Below are 18,542 nucleotides of genomic sequence, written 5' to 3' on the forward strand. Positions count from 1 at the left end.
GAGATGAACTCACACGACACAACACAAGTTGTTTGCTTTTTTCTTTATTTTTTTTGAAGCTTTTTTTTTTATATTTAAGATTTTTTCCCTTTTTTCTTGCTATCCCTGCTTTTGGCACTACATACTTAGGGTAACATGTTAGATTGTTTTTAAAACAAACGTCTATTCAAAGCCTTCATCTTGTTGCAAGCAAAGTATGAATACAGCTAATAAAAATAAAGGTTTACATTTTTCCTCCTTACTTTACACATAAAATAAAAACACTTTTTTGGACCCCCTCAAAAATGGGGGTATTAAAATATTTGACATTTGTATCACAAATCAATGTAATGAGACAAAAAATAAAACATAAAAACTGTACAAAAATGATAAAATTCATTTTAAAAATTCCTGTGATCAAATGATGCAAAGAGTACATAAATCTGATTTTGTTTTATGTTACTGACCATCAATCTAATTAAAAGGAGATGAGAGTTCACTTCTTCTGTTGGATAAAATTCAGATTTACTTGATGTCGGACATGTGGGACCAGTGGGAAGTTTGGATTCTGATGCATCACAGAACCTGATGAAAGCAGAGAGAAAAAACAGAAAGTCAGAACAAAAAGGAAACGTACGATTCTCTGTTTTTCACAGCAGCAATAGAAATCATAGTGTATCATGTCTGACCTTGGGTCACGAAGGGTTTGTTCGGCTGGTAGCCTCCGTTGCCCTGCTGGATGAAGTTCTGGGGCATTCGGTAGGGCCAAGATGGAGACAGGGCGTACTGTGGTGCTTTATTGTGCTCCCATAAGCGAGAGGCTTGGCTCACACCTACAAACTGGGCCGGATGGCCGGACTCTGTAGAGACAATATCAAACATATTCACCAAGACGACAAGGGACAATAGAATCTGAGAGCAAAAAGTTCTGTGATACTGCATTTTATATAAACCACACAGTGTCCCTCCACCAGTGATGTGAGGATATTAATATTACTTGATTTTCTCTGGATAACAGCGTAGAACAAATGTTGAAAACACCACAGACTGGGACCACAATAATTTGATAGTATAATAAAATGACTCTACATTAAATTTGTATTCCAATAGCGAGAAACAGATTCACACACAGACGTGCCCCCACACTTCACCCGGTGAATACCTGACTTGACCACAGTGCCATTGCCCATGAGTGACCCAGGTTGTGCCAGGTGGTTGTGCCAGTGTCCGTCCCGTCCTGGCCCACCGATGCCCAGCTGTCTCCCCGCCGGCTGGGCGAAAATGATGCTGGGGTCGTTCAGGTTCATGGGGCTGGGATTGCCCCCAGAGCTGGTGGGACTCCCGTTCCCCGTTGCTGAACGCAGGGCGAATTTGAGGCCGGGTGGGGAGGGGGCGGTGGGAGAGGACGTGGTGAGCACCGGGCCGTGGATGGGCCAGGAGGTGGAAGGGAGGTGGACCGGGTGATGAGGCTTCCCCTGGGAGTTGTGTGACTGGTGCTGGTGGGTGGGAAGAAGCCCCAGTGCGGTGAGTGTCCCTGGATGGTACTGGCCTTGATGGGACGTCGGGAAGCTGAAAAGAGACAGGGGGACCTGGGGATGTGCAGGCTGCTTCAGGGGACCAGCAGAACTGGTCTTACTGTGGGAGGGCTGAGGGGAACTGGAGGACTGGGACGAACTCTGAGGGACAGCTGTAGGCTGGGGGGAGTAGGGCGGAGTCTGTCGACTATCGGACTATGAAGTAGAAAACAAATGAAACGAGCATTAGAAGTCAATAATCAGAAGACAGTCATACTTTTATTTAAATATTCAGTCACTCAACTGGGAAAATATAATAGATTCTGATTTTCAGCACCATCAACAGATTTAAAGGGCCACTTCACTTAAATTGGCTTTGATTTTATTGGCCCACATTACAAGATATCACTGCAAGCAAACAAAGAACTGTTTATCATAACAAACTTCTGTCTTCTGATTGGTGTGTCGAATTTAAAATCCTGACTGTAGAAATCAAAACATTCTTCCCACTGTCAATCACTTGCACTTATCTTATCGATAGCTGTGATTCCATCAAATTATTTTCATGAATGTGTAACATTAGAAAAGGCTGATGGAAGCAGCAAAATCATAGAAAATGTAAATGTCCTTAATGGGAGATGGAAACATCTTTTCCAAACAAGATTCTGACATGACAGACTTTTAATTGATGGTACTGATCAGCAGTTTCAACACCGAGGGAGGAAGAAGCAGTCGTTTCTTCCATCCACGCTTTTAAGGATATTCTCGTAACACGTAAAAAAGATGGCTGGCAGTAGCAACAGGTGCGTCTTAACCTATGAGGAGATAAAATTATTCCTCTGTTTTGTTTCTGGTTCTTCTACTCAGCCATGTGTGGTGAAGCCTATACTGCTAACTTCACCAAACTACGCTTTCTGTAGCCTCTTTCATTTGCTCCAAACCAGTTTATGGAGGTGTGACCAATTTGTATTTTCCTAAAATTCGCCTGGCAAATTAGATGGAACCAGGGCTGATGACGTTTCAGTTTGTTTGTTTTTAGGGTGAACCTGGCACAGTTGTAATGTTTAACTGTTGTACTCACACATTCAGAGGGCTGTCTGGTTCTTCCAGGACAGTCTGCAGGTGTCTGGGGAATGGGGATGGACTGGGAGCTCACCATGGTTCGTGCCGCGTGAGGAGCTGGGGTGAATACGAGCACATAATAAACACATTTATTTCCATCCCCTGATGGTCGGAATATAACTTGTATCTATTCAATGTGTGTCAAGACAACAAATCAAAGTTTCCAAAACTCTAAATGTATGTTTCAAAATATGCATATCAGTGAGAATAACAGAAATACTATCATATTTTGTGTCTCTTTGTTTTGGGGATACCTGGTGCTCCGACGGTCCTCTGTTTGAGATGGCGGTATTCGGGACAGTCCCTGCGTACGTGACCCATGTCCCCACACTGGAAACATCGCCTGTCCTTCGGCTCCCGCTCCTCCTCTTTAATGTCCTCGTCTTTGTCGTTTTCCTTCTTCTTAATCCTGGCAGAGAACAAGTTCAGGGCACAACGAGAGGGTGAATAAATAATAAACATTCAGCACAAACACACACTAATGAGCAAACACACAAGAAACAGTACAGGCTCTCCGAAATAAGAAAAAAAAGATATTGTTTCCTTTAAAAACACCTTTGAATGTCAATACATACAGTTACCTTTAAAAACAGCACCTATAGAGCAGCTTAGCCTAACTGTGTTAGCCTAACTTACCCTGCACGTCCCTCAGCTGGAGCCTCAGGAGTCATTCTTTTACTGTTGCTGGCCTACTCCTTTCTTTTCTTCTCTGATTAACTCTCCACTGTCATCTGTTCACTGCATCCCTCTTGTAACTTTCTCAAGGCGTTCCTGATATTCAACGGCCTAATTCTTTGTGTATGTGCATTGTCAGGTCATTGTGTTGGAAGTAATAATGCTGACAGCTCAGACTAAATCATACTCAGGATGATTTTTTTAGCTGACGTACGTTCAAGGAAACTGCTGTGATTAAAAAGAGGACAGGAAAATTAATCGTCATCACTGTGTTTCACTTCACAGCTGCTGTAAGCAGGAAACACTCAATTTTAAGTTTACTAACAACCTGCAGACCTGTAAAACAGAACTGGAGAGCTACAATGATGTCGTATGCCTTAAATAAATATAAATAAAGTTAAACTAGCTCTTTCTTAAATGACTATCCACTCTGCAGCCAGGAAGCATACGTTTTAACATCACTGTGTCACTTTTACCTTCTCATTTCGCATTTTAACTACATTACAACTGTAACCGTAATTCACAGAGAGAAATGTTCTGATAAACCACGAGGGGCCAACCTGCGTCTCTTCGGGCAGTCCTTCATGTAATGTCCGATCTTCCCGCAGATCCTGCAGCATCTGTCGTTGGGCGCCAACTCGCCGTCTGTCAACACCTTCGAGTCAAAGAAGTAGTCCTGCAGCAGAGCACAACAGAAACAGCATATAGTGAAGACAGATTCAGACAGCGTTCAAATTCTGAATCTTTTGTACAACTTTGTTGTTGTTTAGTCAAGAGGGACGTACCACTTCAGAGCCGGGGACGGGGTAGAACGGAGTTCCAAACAACTTTCTGCCATTTATAAACGCCTTCATGATGAAGTTTGTCACTAGAGGAAGCCAAGAAGGATCAATGATGAATGGTTTAGAGGTCGCTGCAATCACATCAGAAGTAATCAAGTGCACACTCTTATTTTTAAATCACACAGTATGACATGAACTCCCTGCTTTTTTATTCAAATACCTAACACTCATAAACTGATGAAAAGCCTCAGCTGTCAAAGAGCAAATGTCTGCAGTAATGAAAAAAAACACTTCTGACTCAGTACCACAAGAAAATAATTGTTTGCTCCAACTAGGGCTGCAACTTATGATTAGTTAAAATTTGGAATAATCCGTTGATTATTTTCTTAATCAATGAATTGGCGGTTTAGCCGAAAAAATGTCGATCAGTGTTTCCCAAAGCCAATGACGACATCCTCAAGTGTCTTATTCTGTCAGCAACCCAAATGTTCAGTTTAATGTGAGTGAGGAGAAGGAAACCAGAAAATATTCACATTGAAGAAGCTAGAATCAGAGAATAAGGACTACTCCCTTAAAGAAATAACTCAAACTGATTAAACAATTGTCAAAATAGCTGCTGATTAACAATTCCTCTAGCTAGTTATTCTACTACTAAAAAAACTTTCAGATTTAAATTTTATACCAGGACCTAATCACTTACTTTTCCGGGAAACTCCTGCACCAAGATTATGATTCAAATCAAAGGGATCTGAGGAGAACAAACAGAAGAGTGAGTAGAAGATAAGACGGACTGAAATGTAAAGAAGCTGGCAAAAACAGAGGGATGAGCAGATCTGTGTGAGCACCTTCAATCGCGATGCATTTACTGGTCCACTGTTTCTCAAAGGTGGTGAGGCGTTTCCTTTGACGGATGCTGATGACGTGTTCTTTGAAGTCAAACTCTTCTGTGTAAAAGCGCAGCAGGCCCAACCACAGCTCTCCCACTGACTCTGTGTTCGGCTGCAGCTCGGAGAGAAGCCGGCGCTGTGAAGACAAAAGAAACTCTTAGTACCGACTCGATTCTGATATGACAGGATTAACATTTTGACTACATTTTGATACTGTCCTATAATTCCACACTGCTCCAAGTTAATGTTTCACTGAACTCACCAGATCCTCAAGGTCATCGCAAAAGAAAGCATTCCAGCCGTCAACCATCCGCTGGGGAACAGTCGTCCCATCGAAGATCTAAAACAACATCACAATTAAATTCATTTCAGTCAAAGCTAAACACTCCTTTATGTCAACTGTTCTGAGTTTCAATTTCATTTTTCATGTCATTAATCAGTGACCGATACCTCCTGCAGGACAGGAATGACTGGCGGCTGCCTCTGCTGCAGGAAGTAGAGCACCATCAGGATGTAAGCATAGGACGAGAGGCTTCCTCTGGACGCATCCCCGATGTCGCAGCGCTGTGAGCACAGAGGGACGTAAGTCACACAGCAGGAGGCAATATGGAAACAATTCACAGGCATTCTGAGTGAAGAGTAACTTCACCTTAGCGAAGACCTTCATTGTATATCCCAGGAATTGCACCCTTGGATCCAGTGCTGCATACGTAGCCAGCATCCTAGTGTTGTGTTGAGCCTACAGAGACGACCCGTCCAAAGCAAATCATTCAGCAGAGTCAATTAAAAAAAAAGGCACATTTAAGCATTTTATGGAACAGTGAAGGCAGGTTCTGCTAACACTCACCAGGGTGTTATAGAGGCTAATATCTCCCTCCAGACCGCTCTGTCTGTGTTCAAACTTCACAATAGGCACTTTAGCTGTTGTGATGGGCAAGATGTTCCTCAGACCTGTGATGTCAGCAGAAAAAACTGTCAGATTCAGTCCTTGACACAGAGATATAGACAGATAAATGATTATTATTAAAACAATCATTCACCTGTATGCTTCTTGAGCACTTTTGCAAGCCCTTCAATGATCTCTTTGCAGTTCAGCCTCTGTTCAGACGGATCACAAATTTAATGTAAGAGTGAAACGAATTTATGAGAGTCACTAAATGTCAGTCCCAGCGAGGGAGTGTGAGTTGCATAAAACATTGGTCCACCTACCTCTGCAGTCTCATGACCCTCCAGAGTCATGCAGATGTCAAGGTCACTGTCGCGGAAGCCGAAGCCGTTCTTGGAGGAGCCAAACAAGCACAGCTGAGCTTTATCTGTGGATTCACACACACACACAAAGGAAGGTATTTTAATTATTAATTATTCCAATGGTTGTTTAACAGTAAATGACTTCCAGTTTCCTGTGAACTGTGGGAAGGTTTTTAACTTTAAATACACAGAGGAAGCATCAAATTTGTATGAACAGAAAACAGCAACAACAGTAAATTTACACAGCAAAGAGGAGAACTTTCTAAAATTGTTTATATAAAAATAAATAAATATATAAAGAAGAAAAAAGTTCTAGCTCTCTCACCACTGGTGGAACATAAATAAAGGCTCTGGTAATTACTTGAGAGTTTATGCTCAATGCTCACCATTGTACTCCTTCCTTATAAACCTCTCCAGGCCAGCAAGGATCTGCTCCCTCTTCTGCTGCTCAGCATGAGTAGGTGACAGCTCATCTACAAACAGCAGAACAGAAATGTAGTCACACAGAGCTGTAATGGTTAATCGATTGATCAATTAGGTAAATTAAACTAAAGGATTCATGCCCGATAAATCGTTGCAGAATAATTCTAAGCAATTTGACACGCAAATCATTCAAACATTTAATCGTCCAAGCTCAGAAATTTGGTAATTCGCCACTTTGCAGTTTGTTTTTCTTGGTTTCAGTCATCGTGAAAGGAATCTTTGGGGTTTTTGAATGTAGGTCAGACAAAACGAGACGTTTAATGATATCGCTCTGTGCCATTGCAGGCAAAGTTTTTCACAGTTTTCTTCTAGAATAATATAAAGCAAAATAATAATATAAAGTGAAAGAGACTTACAGTAGCACAACCTGCAGAGCCCATCAAGGATATCCCTGAAGCGGTCGTTCATAGGAGGAAGAGGCTTCAGCTCGATCTTCTTAAAGTCTTCAGGACACTCGTCCTTCAGGTGACCATCGCGTTTGCAGATGCTGCACACAACAGTTGGAGGCTGGAATGAAAAAGTTCAAAGAACATAGATTTAATGACCAATAAGCTCATGACAGCCTTCACCACCACAAAGCAAGTGCAAGATAATGACATAAATAAAAGCTTCAAAATGTTGCATCCACCGTGTCCTACTTACAGAACATCTCTGTTACAAATCATTTCTGTGGGGCAATGTGTCATGGTGCAAAAGTTGCAATATAAATACAAATGACTGTGTTTTGTTCTTTACCAACTCCTGAGGTGTGTCATCACTTGCCAACAAACCAATAACAACCCATCATAAAACAACTACGACACGGAGAGATGATGCTCCTTTATATTACATCTTTTTTTTTTTTTTTAAATTGGCTTTATAAAACACACAACTCAGAGGATATATATCAAACTATAAACAGACAAGGTTTAGTATTTTGTTCTATATTTTACAATTGCTAAAGTATTACTTATATTTTTCCATTGAAATATCTGGAAAATGTACGGAAACATGTATACAAACGGGGAACTCCATGATTACCTTCCCACCAGTGAATATCATCTTATCGAACACATAGTGCAGATCCTCTGACGCAACAGATCCATCCTCTGAAACACTGCTTTCTTCTTCCTCTTCTTCTTCTTCCTCCTCCTCCTCCTCGTCCTCCTCTTCCTCTTCCCCCTCCTTGTCACTGTCCAGCAGTCCGTTGGGGGATAAGGAAGTTCTGTTCCCCTCACTGAGATCCATGTCCATGAGGCTGGCATCCAAAGTTTTCTCATCTTTCTTTGTGGACAGATCTGAACCGTCTTCATCATCGGTGTCAGACTCCTCGTCCTCCTTCAGCCCACGGTGGCCCCTCTGAGCAACCTGGCTTCTTTCACCTTTCCCTTCGTCTTCTTCCTTGTTCACCAGCGCAGCCTCCCTCCTCTCCACTTCCTCCAATTTGGCACTTTGCTTGCTTGCCTTCTTGCGTCTCTGGCGCCCCCCCGTGCCCTTTCTCTGGGGGCAAGCAAAGTATTTGTAGGCCGAACGGAAGCGCTCCTGGATGTACTCAAACACCATTTGGCTGTTCAAGCTTCGTGCAACGTTCCTCTTCACGGCAAAAGGATCTAAAAGCAGAAGACAGAGACACACTGTGTGAATTTGTGATATTTCTCCAGAGCTGTATGATGAATTTTCTGACTAAGGGCTTTTATTTTTTACCTTCAATAGCGAGCCTGCGACGTGGCCAGTTCTTCCCTTCCCTAGAGAGGAGCTCCTTCAAGCGGATGCTGATGATGTACTCTTCAAGAGCAAATTCCAGTGTGTAGAAACGCAAGAGCTCCAACCACAACTGGCCCAGTGACACACCTTTACCCAGATCCAAGGTCAGACGGGTCTTTAAAGTGACACAGGTGGTCAGAAGCAGTAACATCAACACTTTCCTCAATTTAAGTTTAGCTCTGAATAAAAGGCAACGCTGCTTGCTCTATCAATTTGATGCTGTAGTGACACTCACCAAGCCTTCTGAATAATGGCCTTCATCAAGTTTTTTCTGATCTGGTTTAGGTCGGCCTTCTCCTCTGGCGTCGTTGCGGTTCTCCCCTCGTCCATCCGTGGAGCTCGGAGGTCTGCGCTCCCACCGGACAAATGTGTCCAACGCGATTCCAGTTAGATGATACTCGTCCACACGCTTCACATCAAAGCCTTCAATCTGAGTGAGGAGAATAAAGTCAAACATAACAGAGGGAAAATATCTGTAAGCAAAGATATGACTTTTTATATGATATGAATTTTGAAGCTGCTTGTTTACGAGTTTTAATGTTTTATTGTAATGTTACTGGACTGGAGGACTTGCTATGGTTGGTCAACACACAGCTTATCATCAGTCTGAATCAGCGATTAACTTGACAAGTAAAATGATTTAATAGCCAAAAGGTATACTGTCCAAAAGTTTGAGAATATGGCTCATATTAGGAAAAATAATTGTTTTCCATTTCCAACAGAAATGTGCTAATGTTCATCTAAAAAAAATGATGCACACAAGCCAGCAGGACAGTTACAGAGTTGCTCCCTGATGGCCGTGTTTCCATCTCAACCAGACGTGGACTAAAAGGCATTCTGGGCCTTTAGCGACGGACATTATAGAGTCAAACAGAAAACATGGAAAGAGGAAAGACGTAGTGATTGTGCAACAAAGGTCACGGACAAACAACTCTGTGATTGCATTGTACTCATCTTAACCACTGGACACCACCAGTCTTTTACACACACATTTTAAATGCCTAGCCCACTATGTGTTTTTGGAGAAAAGCTCCTAGATAAACGTTTTACATCACTGCATCTTTTTCTCTGCTATCCAAGCAGAAAAGATTAAGATTAAATGTGGTAAAGCCTCCTTAAAGTTTAGTTTTAGATTTGACTGGCTTCTGTAATTGTGTTTTGTTTCTTCTTTTACATAACTGCAAATAGCTACCACGGGTAGCCTGTTGCACAAAAGTAAAAGGTGAGTCTGTGTTGCTCAGCAACAGCAACATGCCTCTAATTACAAAAAGAAAAAACTTGGGGTGATTGGGTGAAGAGCTGCAAGATAGAAAGCAGCGCAGCTCATCACACTTGTGATACTCTATCCACTAGATTCTGACTGGGTTTTTTTTAAACTTGTAGGCATGTAAAGTTACTCTTTCATCCAAAAAACAAGTTAAAAATGTTGCTTTTCAATTTCTGGCCTTGCACAGTGATGTACATTTGTACTACAGTGGCGCCATTGCTTGGTGTGGTTAGAGGAGCACACCCAGCAGGGATGTTAAATAAGCTTTAAACTTACAACCTGAAAGGGAAGCAGAACACTGGTTGTCAGCCTGGTGTCAAGTTATCCTTTTAACGTGCAACTGTTGCCAACTTTAAAGACATTGTCTAATTTTCACAGTGTGATCACACAGCTTATCACATGATCATCTCTCTGCGAGCACCTCGTGTCACAAAGAGCCTGAAGTTCTGAAGAAAATAATCTTCACCTCAAAGTGGAAAAAACCTGTTCCCACCTACACTTGTCTAAACATAGCAGAGGAGTTCTTCTGGGCATTTAGCGGTAAATGCTATGCACTACAAATACAATGTATACTTTATTTCCAATAGTCAGAAATGATAAATACAGTCTTACTTAAATTGTTTTTTTTTATATCTTCGTGAGCTATAAATGTGAATTTTACATCTTCAAGAAATTAATGATTTTTAGCAGCTTCACATAATGTCCCACAGTATTATGCAATTGCATGCAGCGTATTGCTAAAAACAAAATCTACATCATCATAATGACAGTGGAGGGATGATTTTTCACTTGTGTCTTTTTCTTGAGTTAATGTGCCTCCTCGCAATAAGACAGAGACCCATCAACATCCTGTGTTCGACCTGCGTTTCCTAACACAGACTTGAGCTGCGTGGGAGTCTTTTTTGCAAAACATGACACAAGATGCAGATAAAGAATGTGGATCATCCTGTGCATTATATAAAATGGGCAGACACTGTCTGCAATGCATCAAGAGGTGTCAGTGTTTAAAATTTCCTCTGCTTTGTATTGAAAGAGAGAAAAAGTTACTTCCCAGGTATAAAAACTGGAAAATGCACCAAAAATAATTCAGGAGTAGATCGGTTGGCACAAACATATGAATTTTCATGCATTTATCAACAATAACATATCTCATTCACTTATTAAGTTTAAATAATTTAAGCATACTACCCAAAACAAGATGTCACAAATGAGCAAATCTGTATTTGGTGCAGAGACATGAGCAGTTTTCAAGAATCATATTTCTGCTTTTAGAATCTGGACAACAAGGCTTTGGTGTGAATGTGACTGAAGGAAAGTGGATCTTACATATTCTTTTTACAGATGATGCTATAATATCGCTGCACAAAGACCTTTCATTACACCGGCTTTGTCTTTTAACCTGAAAGGAAAAATGGCAGCCTAATGCCACCGCAGTGTGTTATTTTAGATAGCATGCTGGGCTCCTGAAGCAGCAGAGGTGAGACATCTAACACAAAAAAACTGACATCCATTGTGATGTATAAGGCATTGGACAACAGTTTTCTTAACAACAGGAATAATGTTGCTATAGAGGGTATACAGAGGTTGATCTCATGCTCTCCTCGTAGGGGAACGATCACCCGGACCTCGTTGTCTACCCAATTTGTAGACATTTTCAGTAGCAGCCATCTGCTGCTAGCTGCTTTTAAATCTACCATTTAATGGATCGCACACATACCGTTTTGATAAAGGTCACAACCCTGTCCTGCCCTTCCTCTACACAGGCTCATTTGTTTTTTTTGGGTAGACATCAGGAGGGCTCAGAGGTGGAACAACAATGACCCATTCTCTCTTCGTACCTTTTTTACAAAATGGCAGAATAAGGGCTCATTCACAGGCACATTCCAACCTTGAATAGCCTGTATAGAAGGGGCTACAGTCTCCCAAAAAAGGTTCAGGTGTACAGGTTAGATGCATAGTAATTTAAATGATAACTGTCTTTAACCGTGCATGAGTTTTTTAAAACAGGTCTCTGTACTTCTGTACTAGGGTCAAGGTGCCAACCATGGACGCTTTTCTCAGCTCTTATCCAGTGAGAGTGGATCAGACTGAAAAACATTTGACCTACCCAACGGCCCAAGTAGACGGGGAGGATCGGCTCTTTCCTCTGCTGCAGAAAGAAGATGACCATGAGTGCGAAGGAGTATGAGGGGATGCCACCTTCAGCCTGGCAGTCGATGTGACACAGCTGCAGCGATAAATATGCAAGAAAAGAAAAGCTTTCAGTTCAAATGCATTATTGTCTTAATCCAAACTGTAAAACTTTGTTCAACTATAAAATCATCATCCATGAATATAAATGTTAAGTCCATTAGAAAGAACAACATGTTAGATGTTCTATTATCAGCATCTGGACAAACAGATGATAACGCTTGTTTGTGCAGAGATAGACCTCTGAATTTATTTAACAAGGAAAACCTGAACACACTTACACAACCATTTCCGTTGAAAAGTATTGATTTCAGGTCTGTCAGTTTTAATAACTAATATGTCCAATATCAGTACATAAGTTTTAGACTGAGGGGCTGGTACTAATTACTAATTAGTAATGAACATAGCTAAAAATAAAAATAACTCTTCACTAAAACCCATTGGAATATCCTTCTCATTTCCTTTTTCAACTGCGGAGTTGGTATCAGCTACAGCCTTACCCTTGCCCAGTAGCGGAAGGCCAAGACCAGTGGAACCAATCTAGGCTCGAGTTTAGCCAGGGTTGCCAGGTGATTGGTGGTGAGACAAGCGACGTCATTACCTGCGCTCACTTTACACAGCAGGCCGCTGCACAGAAATATATGAAAAACACACAGAAGGAAAGTTGGTACCAGACAGTAAATTAGTGCTGGATTTGCAGGTAAGTGGGAGCTGATATGTGCTGTAATAATGTGAAGTTAAATAAGAGATGAGACATCATTTTCACATTATAACATTTCTCTCATCTGATCATCACTTTAAAGTCACAAATGTTTAGAAATAAGACAGGGATTACTAACAGGGATGCACTGATTGTGACATTCTGGGTTGATGCCCAATTTAAAAGTAACAGTTTGGCTGACAGCTGTTGCCGATAATGATGTTTTTTGTGGGCCATTTGTTTATGTCCCCTTGTATTCTCCCCGTTCACTGCCAGGGAAATAAAAACCAAACTGTTTTAAAGTTATTCAGCGCCCCATTACACCGTCTTTGAATGAGCACAAACTCAAGTACACAAGTTTATAAAAACCTTTTAATATAACCTTCCTTCACATGACAAGGTTATACAACGGCATACTGATGTATAAGCAATTCTACAAACCACATAGTCTTACAAACTGATGGAAGGGAGCCAATACCTCATGAAACCAGCCAAAATTAATGTGAGATCACAGATAAACATCGGCCACTGCCATCGGTTAATGTCATCTTACATGCTAATAGACCGATAGCAGTCAGCAAGGTCAATATCAACCAATACAAAAGGTTTTCTGATAAATCAGTGCATCCTCAATAACTCAATTAAACCTAAACTCCCTCTCTAGACATACAATTTAAATATAAATGAGAGTAAAGTGACAGAAAGATACATATACAGACATAAAAATTATTTGAAAAACTGCATTTGTGCATTTAATCCAACACTCACCTTACAACATCCCGACAGAACACGGCAGGAACTTTGGCATGAAAATCTGACTCAACCTCTGAAAATTCAGCTGGAGAGGAGAAGGGGAAAAAACAACAACACAGGAAATGACCTCAAGGAAAGTTGCACAAACCCGATTTCATTGCAGGACTTTTACAAAAAAGCTGAACCACACAAAGTAGAATTACTCAGGTCCAAGACCAAAGCAGATTTTCAAGTAATGTTGTTCTTGTCCTGTTGTCAGTGTAATTTGAAAATTCTATCAAACATGTGAAGCAACAAGGCCACACTAATATCTCCACACAAACCAGAGCAGTGGGTTTACACAACTTATTGAGAATAAATCGCCTCACAACTTCAGAAGAAAATGTATGATGCACCAAGCAAAACTTACGGCTGTTCTTGATGATTTCCAGCACTTGAATCAAGACCTCAGGTTGTGTCATCTGCACGGACAAAAATAATTAGAGAAAGTGAGACCAACAACAATAAGGTCAAATGTTGCTGCTGATTTACAGTGCCCTCTATGTTTTTAGAGAACATTTATCATCATTCCATCAAATAGCAGATGCAACCTTACCGAGGAAGGGTGGGTGACATCAATGTTGATATCGCTCGTTTTGAAGGCAAATCGGGTAAGACATGAACCATAGAGACGGAGAGAACAAGCTGGAAAACCAAAGAAAACGTATTAGATTATACTGTAATTATACAATATATGGAGAATAACTTAAACTCAGAAGGTTTACAACTGAAAACAGAAGTAAATTACACACTGAGGATCAACAAGGGCTCATTTTAGTAGGACTTAAAATTCTAATGTGTCTCAAGGCATTTCCTCTTTTTACACAACTCACTGAGGGTAATATAAACCAGGCTGAGTGACATCACAGGATACAACCTGAGAGGTGTTTCTTGATGATCTCCTCCATCCTGACGACCACGGCCTTCCGAACCTCAAAGTCCTCCTCCGAGATCCCGTGCTGCCTGGCTGTTTCTCGGACGCACGCGTCCACGGCCCTCAACTGGGTGGCGGAGGCGGGCGGCAGAGCGCGCAGCTCGTTCTCCTCCTGTTTTTCCTGATACACCAGAGCCAGAACGTAAACAACAAAATTCAAAACCCTTATTTCTTCAACACAGTATACAGGGACGAGTGACGGCACAAAGTTTAAATTTCCATACCATTATGTTCTTCTTGTGTCTCTTCTCTTTGATGTGTTTGTGTGCTCCTTGTATGTTCTCAATGTGCACAGAACAGAGCTTGCATAAGTATTGATAGTTTGGGTACTCGGGGGACTGCTGTGGAAACAAACAACAGAGGCAAAAGCAATCAGTTTATCCATGTTTTTAATAAACTTCAATTCATCCACCACTTGATGATAATCGCAACCATGACACCCACCTGCTCTTGCTAGAAGGAGATCAAATCAAACAGACATATGGTACAACAGACTGTGGATGATTTAATGGGGCAAAGATACGAGACAAAGTGAAATATTATCATCCTCCTTCATCAAATATGGCAAACCTCTCCCGTACATCAGTGTTTCATTTTGGTTTATCATAAAAAAGCTGTACAACAACTTGTGCTTTATAAAATACGGCGTTAGTTTTACTTAATCCTCAACTGAATTAACTCGATAAAAGTTTAAAGATTCCTTTAAAACATATAAATAACAGTGCATTGATCTGATATCATTCCATCAAACTATCCATCTATTACAAACGTATTCTGGCTGGACCCATAACGCAGCAGCTGTGATGAGCTCAGCTTTACATTTACTGCAAGTCCGACATGACTGGATTGTTTCCTTACTTTCAACAGTCGGTGGATGTAGTCTCTGTAGAGGCGCTCCTCTGCTTGCCGGAGGCCCAGCTGTTGCTCTGTCAGCGGTCCTTCCTCCACAGTGGGCCTCACCTCTCTGCCCTCTTGAACAGACTGATGCATCAGTGCAGCAGCTTTCACCCCTACAAAACAACAAAGACTGAGCAGTTAACCAGAGATACTTTCGGTGCAGAAGATCATCTCAGGGAAAATATCTTACAAACTCACCATGGGACTTTTCCTTTGTTGGAGTTACAGTGGAGCTCTTGGCCTGCTCAGTGAGGCCTCTCTCAGGTGTACCAGGGACCGCAGGAGAGCTGGTCCCTCTGTTTGCTGAGGGGCTGCTGTCAGCAGAAAAAGACGCCCTGTAGTCAGGAGCCTGTGCCACCAGCTGCTGTTGCGAGCTTACCGCTTTTCCTTTCCCTCTCTCCCCAGAACTCGTCCTGCCAGTCAGTCTTGTCAGCCTAGAGGGCCGTCCTCTTCTCTTGTCTTGGGGGATATCTGTGAAAGTTTTGCCTGGCCCGCGACTTCCTATGTTATGTTCATCCTTTGCTGCAGCGAGGTGTTCTTGCCTGCGGGGTGCAGACTTGGTACCGTCTCTCTGGGCAGGAGCGTCTTTATTTGACTTCTCGCTGGACAAAACTTTTGCTCCTCTGGGTTGAGACTGTTTGCCTGATTTTACTGGACTTCTGGACTCATCCATCCCTCCTGTCCTGCTGATCTTGTCCCTGGTGGAGTTAACACCACGGTGAGGATGACCGGGGACAAAGGCCACCTAAAGTCTAGGTAAAACAGGGACGAGATATCATAGCTTTCAGTCAAAACAGCAAAACTACTCCACAAAAAAGCATTGTGATAGCCTGTTGTAGTCTTTCTTTACCATTCAGGTGAGATCAAATGACCAAACACATTTGTCAACTTAATTTGCATTGCACTTCCTAGGACTTATATACGTTTTTCGTACAGAGATGCATTGAAATAAATCTACAAAGAAGAATATTCATATTTCTTGAACATGCAAAAGAAGAAAAAGAAAATGGAGACAAGGTTTTACATTACACATCAGCTCAGTTAACTTAAATGTTTAAAAGGTCACAATCAGAATGTTGACTATATGAATAATAATTAATTATTAATGTTCTACTACAAATTTTAGTAATTGTATTGATGCAGCTTTTGAGTTTATTAAGATGAAAACAAAGCTTGAAGACTGACTATTGTTACTTAATTTTTGTATGATTCCCATTTGAAATAACTAAATAACATTCTATTGATTTGTGTGCGACAAATAATATAAAATAAAATAAAAAATGACCTTTTGTTCTCTTTGTCTTTGATCATGAAGCCAGAGTAGTAAACAAAACATTTAACATTGGCACTTAAAAAAGTTGCCTTGGTTGGTAGAGGAATTCTTTCACTTTCATGTGGACAGTTTCACAAAAGTTTCATCTCCACATCATTACTAACTGTCTGTGCCAAAATGTTTCCCATATCAGCAAAAACTATAAAAGCAGAATTAAGTTGTTGTTTTTTTTATTAATCCACAGAAAAAATATATATCACAAATTTAATCTTTCAAGTGCATTTTTCACAGGATAAATAGTAAGTAGTATATTATAGGATTTGATTATTTCCAATTATTAGTTGATCTTTTATTTTATCCATTAACAAATGAATGAAAGTAATGAAAGTAAATATTAGCACCAGCCCCAAACACTACAAACCTACTGGCTGGGCTCTACATCATTCCTATATAAAGAAATGACCTTAAGCTTGTAAGAAGCTGAACTGTCAGAAAGCGGAACAGTTCTGGAGTTAAAACAGGGACTTTTAAGCACTGAAAGAAGAGGGACAGCTACTGCGTCAGCCAAACATTCAAATGGGTTGCCATGGTAATAGAAAAAACAAATATCACAAAACAACATTTAACTCTTAAAACGGCTGCTTCTGCAACTACTTTCTGACAGATTAAAATGTACAGCAAACCAAGCGTTTTCCCGCAGCAGACTGTCAGACTACAAAATCAGAAATTGTCGGGATTGAATCAGGCATGTACAGTATGGAGCTTGACGCCGTGGCCGTCCCCCAAACTGTCGCTGTTTAGAATCCCTGATGTTTAAAGGAAGGATACAATTATGGCTCATGAAATACTTTAAAAACGAACAAAATAAAATTATTTAAAAGCCAGTGCGACGGCAGATGAACAGGAGTGATGGGAGACCTTTTCTTTGTTCCAGTTAAAAGCTGCACAATATTGTACAAAAATACATGTTTTGGGGCTGATATTGTGATTGCAATATGGTTTACTATGAGTGGGAATCAGCAGGACATGAGAGAATGTGCTGTTTTTTCTCATTTATAATCATAGTAAACTGAATATATTTAGGTTTTGGAGTGTGAGTCTAACAAACAAAGAAAGTTGAGGACTTAATTTGAGGCTTTCAGTGGTATTTTTCAATATTTCAAAGGCTAAAATCAAAATCAAAATCATAATGTACTGATCAATTCAAAATAGAAGTTAAACCCCTAATAGAGTATCTCATAAAAATCTGAAAATTCCTACCACTGTATATAATCGAAAAAAGGTCTATTATCAGTCTCTTGTTAATGACCCTGTAAACACAAACACAGAGCCACAGCGAGCAGTGCAGTGATGGTAACGTTACCGATGCTGAGTCGAAGTCTGTTTTCTGAGAATCTCGTAGCACCACCCTCCTCCACGGGAGGTGATAGAAATGAGTTTCGAGTAATGTCTTGTAATGGCTAGGTGTTGCAGAAGAATACTTTCACTTGTGGCTAAAGTTAATGTTCGGTTTAGTTTAGAGAAAAACGAAACTGAGGGAGAAACAGACTTCGATGTAACACCGGGACTTAACGTTAGCTCAACTTCCACAACAGAAACGAAAAGGGGGGTCATCACAAACGCAGATATTATTGACTACAATAAATGCTCACCATTTAAACCAAAATGTGTTTCCTGTGTTTTAGCAATGACTCGCGTTGACTTCCAGAGACTCTTTGCCTTTCCGACTTTGCAGTTAGCTGTGTTCGCAAGCTAACTAGCGTTAGCCGCTGTGCCCGGTCGTCCGGCTGAGCTAGCTAACGGGAAATAAATAATACTGGCACACAGTTGCCACACAGCATCAAGTCATTAAAGACAGAAAACAACACTTGGACCGCTGCAGCGCAGAGGAGCGCGGCGTAACTTACTTTCGAGCTCTAAAGTTGAATCCGGATTATTGTTTAGCTGTCTCCATGGTTCTGTTCTAAATAATGTTTTTCAAACCCCACGGCCCTGGTCAAAACAGCAACCATTGACGCCATGTTAATACATTACCCCGCTGCATTGTGGGAGCGCC

The 18,542-nt window shown here is 41.0% G+C and overlaps 1 protein-coding gene across 3 annotated transcripts; it reads right to left on the reverse strand.

Annotated features, from left to right (window-relative positions):
* Positions 1-28: 28 nt before the first annotated feature.
* On the reverse strand, positions 29-18,542 carry LOC115591680 (terminal uridylyltransferase 4-like). 3 transcript variants are annotated; one of them, XM_030433870.1, is made up of 30 exons: positions 18,394-18,542; positions 15,412-15,965; positions 15,175-15,326; positions 14,541-14,657; positions 14,260-14,437; positions 13,939-14,027; positions 13,753-13,804; positions 13,359-13,428; positions 12,391-12,517; positions 11,808-11,927; positions 8,669-8,863; positions 8,374-8,548; positions 7,711-8,279; positions 7,047-7,197; positions 6,594-6,680; positions 6,169-6,272; positions 6,000-6,057; positions 5,807-5,910; positions 5,609-5,698; positions 5,410-5,523; positions 5,222-5,299; positions 4,918-5,095; positions 4,773-4,820; positions 4,076-4,158; positions 3,851-3,966; positions 2,870-3,024; positions 2,575-2,672; positions 1,529-1,709; positions 669-839; positions 29-564 (listed from the first exon to the last, which is right to left on the reverse strand). In XM_030433870.1, the coding sequence occupies exons 2-30, from the start codon at positions 15,884-15,886 to the stop codon at positions 476-478; spliced, it is 4,224 nt and encodes a 1,407-aa protein (XP_030289730.1). In that variant the 5' UTR covers positions 15,887-15,965; positions 18,394-18,542; the 3' UTR covers positions 29-475. The 3 variants fall into 3 exon arrangements, with proteins under 3 accessions (XP_030289730.1, XP_030289728.1, XP_030289729.1); XM_030433868.1 differs by having other exon boundaries at positions 1,142-1,709; XM_030433869.1 differs by lacking the exon at positions 18,394-18,542 and adding an exon at positions 18,139-18,387 and having other exon boundaries at positions 1,142-1,709.

Source organism: Sparus aurata, chromosome 11 (genome assembly GCF_900880675.1).
Source record: "Sparus aurata chromosome 11, fSpaAur1.1, whole genome shotgun sequence".
Classification (NCBI taxonomy): domain Eukaryota; kingdom Metazoa; phylum Chordata; class Actinopteri; order Spariformes; family Sparidae; genus Sparus; species Sparus aurata.

Excerpts from the sequence above, each read along its gene's own strand:
- LOC115591680 (XM_030433868.1), bottom strand. The coding sequence starts at position 15,886 with ATGGATGAGTCCAGAAGTCCAGTAAAATCAGGCAAACAGTCTCAACCC. Across the intron at positions 13,805-13,938 it reads ATGTCACCCACCCTTCCTCG|ATGACACAACCTGAGGTCTT; the intron begins GTAAGGTTGCAT and ends TTGTCCGTGCAG. Across the intron at positions 6,058-6,168 it reads AGGGTCATGAGACTGCAGAG|AGGCTGAACTGCAAAGAGAT; the intron begins GTAGGTGGACCA and ends CCGTCTGAACAG.